The sequence below is a fragment of the Apium graveolens genome, chromosome 11 (assembly GCF_009905375.1).
Source record: "Apium graveolens cultivar Ventura chromosome 11, ASM990537v1, whole genome shotgun sequence".
Taxonomy (NCBI): Eukaryota; Viridiplantae; Streptophyta; class Magnoliopsida; order Apiales; family Apiaceae; genus Apium; species Apium graveolens.
Window position 1 is genome coordinate 187,676,841 of NC_133657.1, and position 13,661 is coordinate 187,690,501.

Here is a 13,661-nt window from a genome sequence, read left to right on the forward strand (position 1 = left end):
GACTCCAGGCATGTAATCAAATATGAGCCAATAGAGCTTCAAACAGATTTATCATATGTAGAGAGTCTGATAGAGATTCTATAAGAAAGAAAGAAAGTGTTAAGAAATAAAGTGGTAAAATTAGTAAGAGTACTGTGGAGAAACCCAAAGGTTGAAGAGTCAACCTGGGAGTTAGAAAGTGATATGAGAGAAAAGTACCCTCATTTGTTTTCTTAGGAGATTCTGAGGACAGAATCCTTTTAAGGGGGGAAGGATGTAATATCTGGGATATATCGTGTAATTAGTTTTGCTAATAAATAAATATTATGCATGTTCGGTATTTATTCTATGAATTAATTGTTAAGTGGTATATGTATTTGGATATTTAAAAATAATATAAATTGAGTATTTTAATTTTTATATGTCCAAAATAAAATATAGATAATTGTCATATCTTCATATTTATTTTTATGTTGATTTATGATTTTATAGGAAATATATGGATTTTATAAATTCTTTTTCTGAAGTATTTATAAACTATTTTATACAATCGGGGACCAAACGACGTCACCCGTTTTTACGTTTTTATAACCCGAAACTTTTCCGAGAACTCCTTCCTAACCTAATTGTAATATTCCGAGTATTTTCCATGTTTCGACTTTTTCAATCCGACGTACAGTTTGTCCTGCGCGGGTCCCGACGCAATATTTTCGATACATTATTCGTTTCGGTAAATCAATAAAACTCGTATTTTCGATAAACGGGATCTTTTTATTAAACTATTACAATTATCACCTCGTTATACGTGTAACCAAGCGCTGAGACCAAGACCGCGGTACAAATTGTACTGATTTGGATAATTATCCCAAAAATCGGTACCGTTTGGATCTGTTTTTATAAATAAACGTACCATTTTATATCCGGAATGATCCAACGGGATACTAATTTTCCGTAATTATAAATAGCCTTTACCGTATTTTATTTTGTACCGAAAATCATTTGCAAATAGTAATTATATAATTTTACAGAGAAAATTCATATATTCATAAAACCTACCGAGAATCAAACCTCAATTTCAAGGTGTTACCGGAATCCGTTGGTGAAGCTCGAGTACTCAAATCAAAGCTCTTGAAATATACTATCAGAATTTGTGCTTCATATCACTGCAGAATCAAAGGTTTATTTTCTGTAATTTTATTTATTTTTGAATTATTTTGATTAAATTTATGAATTTTTCATATGTCATATGACTGATTTGGAGTTCAATAACATGTTCAAAATTGAGTTTAATCTTCGAATTTTAAAATTGAGTTCATAACCTGTATGAATGTTCTTAATTGAAATTTAGGGCTTTTTGTTCTAGGGGTTATTAGGTGTTGAAATATAGTGGGTTGTGTTCCTTATGAAATTTGCAATCGATTGGTGTATATCTCGTTAATAGAGGATCCCTGAATCGAAGGGAGTTGTGTTTTTAAGTTTACGCCGAGCTCGCCGGAAAACCGGCGAACTTCTCGGCCAATTTTCGGCCAACTCAGGGATAGGTTGTGTGTTTTGATGGCATGGTTGTGTTCCTGGTGTTCTGTAGATATGATCTGGAGGTGGTGGTGGCCTGAGCATCCCTGGATCATCTTCTCCGGCGAGACAGGGGTGTTTTCCAGCAAACCCCTGTCAAATTACAGATTAGTACCTGAACTTTTGGGGACGATGCAGTCTGGTCCCTGAAGTTTCCAGAATTTGCAAAAATAACCTTCCTGTTTATTAATTATTTAAAAATCATATTTTCTATTTATTTTAATTATAAAAATTCGTTTTTAAATTCTAAAAATTCCAAAATTTATTATTTTAATTCGAAAATTTATTTTTAATTCAAAAATAAATCTGAATTAATTAGTTAATTAATTTTAGTTAATAATTAATTGATTAATTGGTCAATTAATTCGAAAATTAATTGATTAATTGATTTAATTAATTATTAATTGATTTTAATTAATTATTTAATTAGATTTAATTATTTATAAATAATTTAAAAATTCTGAAAAATAGTTTCGAGCTTTAAAATATTAATTTAAATTGTTTTCAAGGCTCAATAATTATTAGAAAATTATTTTGAATCCAGATGTGGCCAACCGAACCCTGTTTATTGCTTTAAAATTTACCAACGACCCGTTTTAATTCCAAAAAATGTTTTAAAAAACATATTAAATACCCGAAAGCCTGTTTATAACCCGAGACTTCTTTATAAAGGGAATTTCATTGATTATTTGACATGTTACGTGTTATATGTGGCTTGTTGTTTGATTTTCGGTCTATATGTTCGGTGTTTACTTGTTTATAGCGTAACTTTCAATCCGTTAATCGGATTTGGGTAAAACGAAGGGTAGATAGAAGTGTATACCGACTAGAATCGTATGAGTTGAGTATTGATAGATGCTTATGATATGTGAGAAGAAGAGGCAAGGCTTAGGAAAGGAAAGCAGATAGTCGAGGAGTAAGACGGTTGTGATTGGAAGTTAGTGCAGTATAGCAAGCTAGTACCAGGCAAGTGTTCTGAACTTTCTCGAGATATATTGTAGTTGATTAATAGTCATGTTTTATATTACAAGTGCTTTGAATCACTGAACCCTAAACCTTGATTCCAGTTGTTGATCTTTGAGCCGTAAACCTGATTCTTTCTGAACCATTAATTGTTGAATACCCGAGTACAAACCAAAGATATACGATACTACTCCACAAATACATACAAATTAAATACCAACCACTGAATCAAATGACTTACATATTCAAACCATTGTACCCTATTCTTTGAAAAACCAAATCCTTGTAACCTTGAAGCGTTGATTCCTTTGTTATCCAATTCTTTCATTACCCATCAGCTCTTCTTTGAGATTGCCATATTGATCCTTTGTGAAGATTGAAACCATTTCATTATTGAATACCCAATGTTGATTATGATTTTGTTTATTGCTTTATATTGTTTATTCTGTTATTATGATAGAATTGGATTGTTTTATAAAATTGTGGACCAGATTCGTGGTCAGACCAGATTGGTGGTCAAGTTAGGCCAATGTGTGCCTTGGATCCAGTAATTAGAGCGGAGTTGTGTGCCTTGCTCGGGGTTAGTACGTGACTGATCAGCAGCCTAACCTTGGTTTTTAAAATAAAATATAATATACAATTCTAAATCGTTAATCATTATTCACTTGATACCTTAACCTTTTTCACTTGATGATCATTATTCTCAGTCTTGTCATTGTGACTTGCTGAGCTAGTTAGCTCATTTGTGTGATGTTGTTTATGTTCTTTTCCAGTTAAGAAGAAACCAATTGGTAGCGAGGATCCCCAATCCAGTGCGAGAGCTAGGGGTCCAGGTTGATCAAGTTAAGCTAGCTGACAGCTTTTGAGATAGTTTAAGTTTGTAAAAGTTTGTAATAATGTTTAATATTCAGTTCTGAGTTTGAATAGTTGGGATTTGGATGTTTGTAATATAAAGTGTGTGTGTGTGGCTTGTGTACATACTTTAACCTGTTGCGGTCCGTGGTAGTTGGTAGGTAGGGTCACTGCATATTATTATTATCTTTATTATTGTTATAAGCAGGTTATAAATAAGGTATGTGTGTGTGGACCCCAAACTTCTGACCCTGGTTTGGAGGGCGCCACATTTCACATTGGTCCAGAACTGATGTGAAAAACAAAGACCTTTTACTACACCCACGAAGACATCGATTTTTTGCATTTTTCACATCAGTGCTTAACCATTATATATTGACGTTTTTCTTGTAGTGCAGACTTTTACTAGTATTGATTCATTTTCCTTGAAAAACGCGGATCTTCGGAAAGGCATGGTCATCTGATCCCCTTAAATTTTTAATTTAATTAACTATGTATATTCAAATTACATAAAAATTGAAAATGACCCTCTTAATTTTTACAAAAAAATATTGCCCCTATTTAAAAATATTTCGTTGGGGCAAAAAATTTATAAGTGAAAGTTAAACTTTTTTGTTTTAAAAAATTATAAGTTATAGATGAAATAGAAAATAGGAATAGATGACAAAAAAAAAGATATGAATAAATATTGTACTAGCATTTTTAGTTAAACCACTTTAACATCATTAGTTCTAATTTTTGTAGAGTTAATATGAAGTTGATTTCATATTTATCATGCGTTAATCTACATAATTCTTTATCAAATTTTGATAAGCTAAAATTAGTTCAACTTGTAAAATTTTATCCTTTAAAATTTGATCAAATTCTTTTTCTAATCACTTGAAGGTCAGCTTTCTAACTACACAGTTGACATGAGAATCAAAGCTGATTTTTAAAATTTGAAGAGTATTCATAATCTCTCGTTCAAAAGATGGTTGAAAACACAAAGATATTAGTATCCTTGGGTGTATATATTGATAAAATTGTCAGTGATTCTAACGATTGCAAATGCAATAATTAAGAGAAATGTTTTAGCCGAAAATATTCGCAATAATCCAATATATAAAATCGTATTTTTGAATTTTTTTCGAATGAGCTCAAGCCTATTTCGAGCCGAACTCGAACAGAACATGCCAAATGCTCGGCTCGAATGCGTTAAAAAATTTTGACCCTCCTTATATTCGAAACTAGATCCGCCAATATTCGAAACTGAATCTGTCACTGCTTCTTGTTACCCAAATTGTAGCATAATGAAATTAAAAACATATTGCATCGGACTTCTCATTATTTTCCAGTGTTATTCTTCATTTTACATTATTTACTTTAAACAAATATGTTTTATATCACCAATTACCTGTGATGTTATTTTAGTTCATGTTAAATACTTAAAATCTTAAAAGTCACCTATTTTTCTAAACCTTGTACGGTCTACATAGTACTCGACTTCCTCAAATTATCACAACTCTTGTAAGATTTAGAGTCCTTCCGTATAGAGGCCAACCTCACTCAAAGATGTTAGAATGCCCCGTTTCGCGACCAAATTAAAAGTTGGTTTTTGATTTAAAAGTTATAATATTTATTTACGGCTGTTTGACGACCTAATTTATAAGTTGTATTTATAATTTATAAACTGATAAGTTTTATATTGGTAATGACGTACTTTTTCTCAAGTTAATTTGATTTTTCATTTTTCTTATTAACTTTAATTTTTTTTTTTTTTGCTAATTGATTACACACGCACACGCAGGGAGTCGAACTCCTGACCTCCCGCAAAGGGGTACAAGAGCTCAACCACTACACCAACACCTTGTTGGGATTAACTTTAATTTTTAAAAATATGTTTTTAAATGTTAATCTAATTTAAAATTCACAAAAGATAATTATATTTGAAAATTAATTATTTTAGTTTATTTAAATAACCAAACCATGGCTTACAAGTAAAATTATCCAAACACTTGTATAACTTATAAGCATTCATCTACTTATAACTTGTAAATCACTTATTCATTTTAATTCATAAGTTACTTATTTTAAATTTTCCTAAACGGACACATATTTTCTATGAACATGTATTACTTATTCTCCTGACCAAGGCTAGATCGATGTTGGGCCTAGGTCTACCTAGTAGATAAAGCTCACTTAGAAGCCTACTTAGAGACTATATACAGACTCGTAAACACGCATTATAGGGGGTCCAGATATTATACTTTAACAATAACTTTAAAAGAAACTTTTGCCTCGTCCTAGTAATAACACATAAAATTCAGCAACCAAATTAATTCATAACAACAGATCGAGCTACGGACACTTAGATCAATTTACATAGCATAATATATCGACCTTAATTCTCCGACCAAATCGGAAAATGGCCGATCCATAATAAGGTACAAGTAAGGCGTGATTCTGAGCACCAAGGACGTTGCCAAAATCAAACGGGTAGGGAGAAACAAAGCTCCAATGACTCTGGTTTCCTTATTCACATAAAAGGAAGGTGCTAAAACCAATGAGTTGTCATGTCATTTAGATCCACTTTGCGAGAAGGATAGCTCAAAAAAGGATACCAGAACACGCATCCTCACTCCCCAAGATAAACACGTGAAGTGATGTTGGACTCCATCTCGAAATAATCCAATGGAAAAACAAATTTCCTGATGCTCAAATTGTGAATACGGACACCAAAAATATTGAAATATTGAAAGAAGAATATTGGTAGAAAAAGTAAGGCAGAGAAATGAGATTGCTCGCTTACAAAGCCAAGGTCTCAGAGGGACACGTCTCCTAATAATACCAGACTGACTGCTATGAAACCTCGTGGAGGACATCTATGGGAAGTGAGTATACAAGAGCTGAGGACTCTTTAGGCTCGTTCTCTTTTAAGAGGCAAAGACGCAAAACAGAGAGCTATAAATCCTCAGATGGACGAGGATTATTGTGAAAGAAGAAAATCAACCTCAAAAAAATTCACGAAGGATGAGGTCGGTATGTTCAAGGACTTCATTAAAACTCACTTGGGGAAGGTTGAGGCCTCCTCGGGGAGTCCTTTGTCAAAGTGAATAGAAAGAGCTAAAATAAAAAGAGAACTGAAAGTACCCTCCATCGATCAGTTTGATGGCTCCGTATATACCGCCAACTTCATTCATCTCTTTGATGGTGCATGGCATTCCACGGACACTCTGACGTGGTGAGATGTCAATACTTCTCAATATTCCTGAAGTGCCCTGCTCTCATGTGGTAAGCGCAATTTATCGAGTCATGGTCTACAAGAGGCGGTTGGCAACATCCAATCATCCAGGTCTCTGAGGTCGAGGAGGTCTGTGCAATGACTTTGACAACCCACTACAGGCCCCCAAATGATCATGATTTGTTGTACAAGTAGTAGTAGTACTTTGTCTTATAAACTAAATTAAAGTCCAAAATCTCCTCAATGTGGGATTGGGGTGTTACAAACTCCCAGGCCCACCTAAACTCCTTACGTCCTTATTAGGCCAGAACAGACAGCTTATATGTCCGGATTTTTGCCTCTCTAGCCATTGTGGGATAATACCTGTTGGTTTCGTGTCCCCGCCTCCGGATCTCTGTCCATTGTGGGATAATACCACCAGCCTTCGTGTCCCCATCTCCGGCAACTTGACGACTCAAGCTTTCGAGATTCGAATCTGATACCATATTTGACAATCCAGGTCAAATCACGAGCCTTTTTCGAAAACCGGGTCAATTCCTGATTCCGGGTCTAAAATAAGATAAAGCCTACTAGCCCAAATGCAGCCAACTTGGATAAACAATAAGCCCGACCATGATTTGTTGGTACAAGTAGTAGTACTTTGTCTTATAAACGAAATAGAAGTCCCAAGTCTCCTCAATATGGGAATGGGGTATTACAGTGACACTATCGATGAACTGATCGAAGTCGCGGAATTGATAAAAGGTTAACTCATAAATCTTCCATTCAAGAAAAGAAGGAAGAAAAGACTTGTTCTACCTCAGACATGTCATTGACATCTCGGATGTCTCCTTTTAAGCAACGGGCATGGCCTCCTAAGCCTAATGAGGAGCATGACTTCATAAAGTTCACCATCAACAAGACCTGGATACTAGCTATACTTAAGGAATGCCCAGGGTATGCCTCCGGGGCCTATGAACCCAAACAGGCCCCCGGGCACCAAGTTCTGTGACTATCATGAAGACACGGCACACGAAAAAAAGGTGTTATCAATTGAAAAACTTGATCAAAGACAAGGTTCAGAGCGGAGAGAACTCACACTTCACTGTCAAAGATGATCCACTTCACCAGCAACAATATTACCAAGAGAAGATCAGCAATTTTATAGCAGGTGGTCATTCCGCCGAAAGAATCTCTAATATGGCAAGAAAATCACATGTAAGAGAAGTATTCAGAATTGACTCCAAAAGACCAAGAAGGAATCCATCTCCAATCATATCATTCTCATATGATGATTACGGGAACAGAGTGATTGAAGATTACCAAGATACTTTGATCATCACCACCAAAATTGGAACGAATGCGATGTAGAAAATACTGATAAATAATGGTAGCTCAATTGACATTTTATACCATAGAGCTTTTATAAGGATATATTTGGGAGACATAAAATTGGGTGATGCGAAAGATGCCCCCTTCACGGATTTATAAAAAATAAAGTCAAAGTAGTTGGGGTCATCGACCTACCAGTATTTTTCGGATCTCCTCCTTGCCAAATATGGCAGATGGTGAAGTTTCATGTAGTAAACGCATTTTCTAGCTACAACTCCATCATATGTCAAACTACTTTGGGACTTTTGAAAACTATAATTTCCATCCCACGCCTCAAAATGAAGATTATCACTGATTTTAGAGTGGGAAAAATGTGTGACGATCAAAAAACTTCAAGGAAATGTTATATTGGGTCAGTCATCCCTAAGAGATCACTGACCTCAGAGGCCTCAATGAACCAGGTAGTCAAAATCAATCCAAGGGAAATCATTGAGCTCCCGAAGCCCCCGAACTACGATCCAGTTGAGCCCGTAGAAGAGGTATCGTTTGATGTCAACGAACTCGAAAATACAGTGAAAATCGGAACCACGATATCCCATGAGCTTCATGAAGCTCTCATACATCTTCTCAACAAGTTCAAAGACATCTTTGTTTGGGTTCCAAAAGACATGCCAAGAATTCCAACAGAGGTGGCCCTGCGCCTAAACATAAACCCAGATTCTCAAGCTATAAAGCAAAACAGAAGGATTATCTTCAAGGAAAAACAAGAGGCAATTGAGAAAGAGGTGGTTAGACTCTTAGACGCAGACTTCATCAAGCCACTGTGATGCCCAAAGTGGATAGCTAACGCAGCCCTGGTCAAAAAGAGCAATGGAAAGTGGTGCATGTGCATCGATTACTCCAATCTCAATAAGGTCTGCCCCAAGGACTTCTACTCTCTCCCAAACATCAACCAGCTCATTGACTCCATAACTGAAAATGAAATGATATCTTCTATGTACACTTTTCCGGGTTATAACCAAATTAAATTGGCCGAAAAGGATCAGGATGATACTGCATTCATCACTCATAAGGCGTCTTTTCCTATAGGGTTGTACCAAAGAATAATTGACATAATTTTTGACCCATGAATCGGAAGGAATGTCCAGGTATACGTAGATGACATCGTGGCCATGTCACCAACATATTCATCTCATATTAAATATATGCGAGAAACATTTGAAAGGATAAGAGCTCATGACATGAGATTAAATCCAGCTAAATGCTCATTCGGTTAAATTAATCGACGGTTCTTAGGATTCATTTAACTCAAAGAGGCATTGAAGCTAACCCCAACCATGTAAAAGCCATACAAAACATAACCACCCCAAAATGCCTCAAAGAGCTACAGGCTCTCGTAGGGTCCATTGCAGCTCTAAGACGTTTCATACCCCAGGCCTCAAAGAAGTGTTTGACAATGTAACAAGCTATCAAATAAGCTTCAAAGCACAACACCTTTAAGTGGACAAAGGAGTACGAAAGCCTACAGATGATAAAAAAAATTCCTCACATCTCCTTCAATCATGTCTAAGACTTCACCTTGCGAACCATTAAAGCTATATCTATCAGCACCCGACCTCACGGTGGTCGCGGTGCTCATCAAAGAGGATAAATCGGATCAAAGGCCCATTTACTACACAAGCCACATTCTAAAAGAAGCTGAGACTCGATTAAATATCGAGAAGCTTGTGTACATATTGGTCATGGCCAGTAAAAAACTAAGACAATACTTTCAAGGACGCCTTATAATGATAATGGCAAATCAACCACTTCGTCGAGTTCTTCCTGAGCCTGGCATGTTAGGAAAACTCGCGTCATGGACAATAGAGCTAAGTCAGTTTCACATAGAATTCCAATCAAGAACGGCAACTGATATCTCGAACTTTAGTTGATTTCGTCTCAGAGTGCACATTCTCAAAAAACAGAACCACGCGAAATAATCTCCGACACAGATTATAAAGGGTGGATCTTATTCAAAAATGGCTCATCCACATCACAGGCTCGTAGAGTAGACGTCATCCTAACCCGTCCGGAGGGCTTTACCATCGAGCAAGTCATGAAGTTCAAATTTCACAAAACCAACAATGAATCAGAATATGAAGAACTTATAGCATGACTCAAATTGGCTCGCCACTTAGAGGTATCAGTAATTGACATATTCAGCGAATCACAGTTAGTGGTTAAACAAATTTTGGGATAATTTAAAATAATAAATGAAAAATGGCGGCAGACATGCAAATCACTTCAAACATTCGTCAATTATTGACCTCGTGGACCATCAACCACATCGACAGGCCCGTGAACCATTGGGCAGACGCCTTATCCAAGGTGGCTACATCTGACAACCCAAAGGTCATCGACCCCACCTATTTCATATAATTTGGATGAACACTTATTCTCCTGACTGAGGCTAGATCGACAAGAACACTGTTTCCTCTCGGGCTCTGCAGTTACATCTATTGCAAGGCTCGAACGAAAACTAGGGGAACATGTTTTCCGATATAACTTGGAATTTGAGATCAGTGTTTTAGCATTGATTCAAGAATCGTATTAATACTTTGTATTCCAATTTTTATTTGCAACATCCATCGTCTGTAAGAACAAGTTAAAAGCTTCCAAATCTGCAACATTCTATGTTTCTTTAGAATCAAGACTGCACATTATGTGTTATGCTTCATCACTAATAGTCTAGACTTTCCGCTTTGGAATTGGACAAGAGTCTAGAGAATAAGCTATAGAATTATTGAACAAACGTTCAAATTTCATAATTTTAAAAGAAAAATAAAGGTGATGTGGATGTATCCTCCAATTTTCATCTTTAAATGCAGCACGAAACTAGAACCATGAACAATCTACATTCGTGGCATTTTGTAGACCATATCACTCAAAGCTACACATACCATGTAAATTATTATGACACATTGACAAAATCATACAAATATTTTCGAAACCAGAAGCTCTCTTTAACTCTAGGCTTATATCTGTTCAGTAAATAATAGCTACTTACCAAAATGGTTCTGTCTACATTACTGAAATTTATCTACCCGCCGCCAGCATCGTGGTTCGTAACAGCCATGACAGTAATCAATGGTGCATCATTAGTCAATGCTGGATTGATGGAAATTAAAGGAAAGAGCATGCAGTATTCGAAGTTTTTCAACACCAACAATAAGAATGTCGAAGATTCGATGATCAAGCTTTCGGGTAGAAATGGAATGCTCTTGGCTTATTCACCAGCTTTTGTTGCTAGTGTTACCTCTTTGGCCTTAATGCAAGATGAGGGTCTCAGATTTACTTTGGTTGCTTCTGCTCTTGCTGTCCATTTCTTCAAGAGGCTTTTTGAGGTATGTACTCAATGACTGCAGTTATATATTAACTTAATTATCTTGTTATTTTACACTCATATCATGGAATTTCAACCCAATTAGCGGGAATGAGGATAAGGTTCTAATACATTTTTGTACTGAAATCTTATTTTATTCCCGTTAACCTAAGCGGGTTGAAATCCGAATAAAACGGGTATATAGTTTAACTATCTTTCCTTCTCAAATATTTGAGTATTTCTTAGTAATAAAAGTGTTTTAGTTCAAATTTCAGAGTGTACTAATTTATTACTAGCTAGCCCAAATATCTTGTAAATATTTTTGAAGTGGACTATGATTCTGTTGTTAGAGATAGAGATGCTGTAACCTTAAAGTATGCACATTTGCACAATATCTCTTGTTCTGTGGTCTGCATCTGTTATCTAGTCCACACCAGCTAGTTCTGTAATGAGAATTAGACTTACATACAGACAATTTACTCAACAAAATAAGACTCTGTTCTTGCGTTAATTTGCTGATCACAAGAATTCCAATTATGAATAATATTTTAATATTGAGCTCTCTAGCTTGCTTATTTTTCATTAAGATTAACTAATCAAAGTACTTGAAATTTTTGTGTAGACTTTATTCATTCACAAATACAGTGGAAGCATGGCAATAGACACCGCGATTGCCATCTCCACGAGTTATTTTCTTTCCTCAGTCAGCCTGATCTACTCTCAGCACTTATGTGGAGAATTTGCCGAGCCAATAATTGATCTAAAATACGCTGGAATCGCAGTTTTCTTAGTTGGTATTGTCGGGAATTTTTATCACCACTACCTCCTATCTAAGCTGAGAAAAGAGGGGGAGAAAGAGTACAAGATTCCTCAAGGAGGACTGTTTGGTTCAGTTATATGTCCACATTACTTATTCGAGATATTGGGATTTATCGGAATCTCCTGCATTTCACAAACTGTATATGCGTTATCTTTCACTGCTGGCACAATTGGTTACTTGACGGGGAGAAGCTATGCCACAAGAAGATGGTACCTCTCCAAGTTTGAGGACTTCCCCAAAGATGTGAAGGCTCTCATTCCATACATTTTTTAGAATATTTGTCGGATACCAGAATGTAAGTAAATTCGGAAATTAGAATGAAGTAATGTTGGACATATTAGCTTCAGAAGCAGTGTTAAGGTTTCGGTCATCCGTACTCTTTTTAAATAAGCGAAATCATGTATAATTTAGTGTTAAAAGTATCAAAGTATCAAGGTATCAAATTTAGATCTGTATTTATTATATTTAGATCCGTATTTTGCACGAATTATGAGTTTCAGTTTTATGCAAATAATAATGTGATACTATTATTTTTAATTTCGGGTTCGTGCTTCGCACGCGATTACCAACTAGTATATAATAACTACCGTCTATGGCTGGTTTTCGTAAGATTGTTGTTACAAACTACTTACCTACTGTGTTCTCAAATTTGTTCATTACGAAATTGCTTAGTTCCGGACCAACTCTAAACTTTCCACAATATCGGAATTACACAAGCTGGATTTCGTGCTTATAAAATAATTTACTTAAGATTCATTCAAGTACTATGTGGTAGAGTTTGATTTAAGCTATTCAAGGCTTGTTGCAAATCTAACTGCCGAATTCTAATAAGGGATTTGACAGGGGGCACTTGTATCCTTCAAAAGGTTGAAGCACATAAGTTAATTTGGGAGTTGTGCATCAACCAAAAGCAATCAGAGAAGGGGCTCTGCTTAACACTAGCTAGAACGAAACAGGGTGAAATCGTACAACTACAAGATGCCTAAACAACTCTAGAAATCTTGAGTTCCAATACTTGACCTCATAATACTAAATACATGAGTACATGCTCCGCTCCCCTAACACTAGTACTACTCCACTTGAGAGTTTCGTTTTATAGATTCTAATACATGAGTTAACGACATATTTTCTTGCGAGCGTTTGAGTTATCGTGACATATTTATCTATTTTTAAATATTAATACATGAGTTTATGACAAATTTTCGCAACTTAATATTGTATCAATTATTCCTTGCGAAAATTTTAGTTAATGTTAACTTGTGACATATTCTTCCGTTTTTCACTTACTACATTTTTTATTTTCTTCCATTTCTCGTCATATAATAGATTCATTGGCTGAGTATTTATTATAAACAAGAAGGAAAATATATAATACAAAAGAATAACACTAATTTCATTAATGACATGTTGTTTCTCATTTTTAATATTTGCAAATACATAATATTAATTTTGTTCTCGCAGTTTTGAGTCGTTAATCCATTTAGATTGGGTCTTGTTATTATATAAAGAAAGAGAGAATAAAATGTGTAGAAACGATGGTAATGACATGATATACAGCTGTTAAAAAGTCAGAAAATGGAATA

General features: G+C 35.4%; 1 protein-coding gene across 1 annotated transcript; it reads left to right on the plus strand.

Annotated features, from left to right (window-relative positions):
- Positions 1 to 10,806: 10,806 nt before the first annotated feature.
- On the plus strand, positions 10,807 to 12,615 carry LOC141698618 (uncharacterized). The gene is made up of 2 exons (XM_074503386.1): positions 10,807 to 11,280; positions 11,881 to 12,615. Exons 1-2 carry the CDS (start codon positions 10,948 to 10,950, stop codon positions 12,349 to 12,351), a joined length of 804 nt encoding a protein of 267 aa, XP_074359487.1. The 5' UTR covers positions 10,807 to 10,947; the 3' UTR covers positions 12,352 to 12,615.
- Positions 12,616 to 13,661: the final 1,046 nt, after the last annotated feature.

What these genes read in the sequence shown, in the direction of transcription:
- LOC141698618 (XM_074503386.1), top strand. Translation starts at nt 10,948, where the DNA reads ATGGTTCTGTCTACATTACTGAAATTTATCTACCCGCCGCCAGCATCG. An exon ending in TCTTCAAGAGGCTTTTTGAG is followed by an intron (nt 11,281 to 11,880) that starts GTATGTACTCAA and finishes ATTTTTGTGTAG; the next exon opens with ACTTTATTCATTCACAAATA.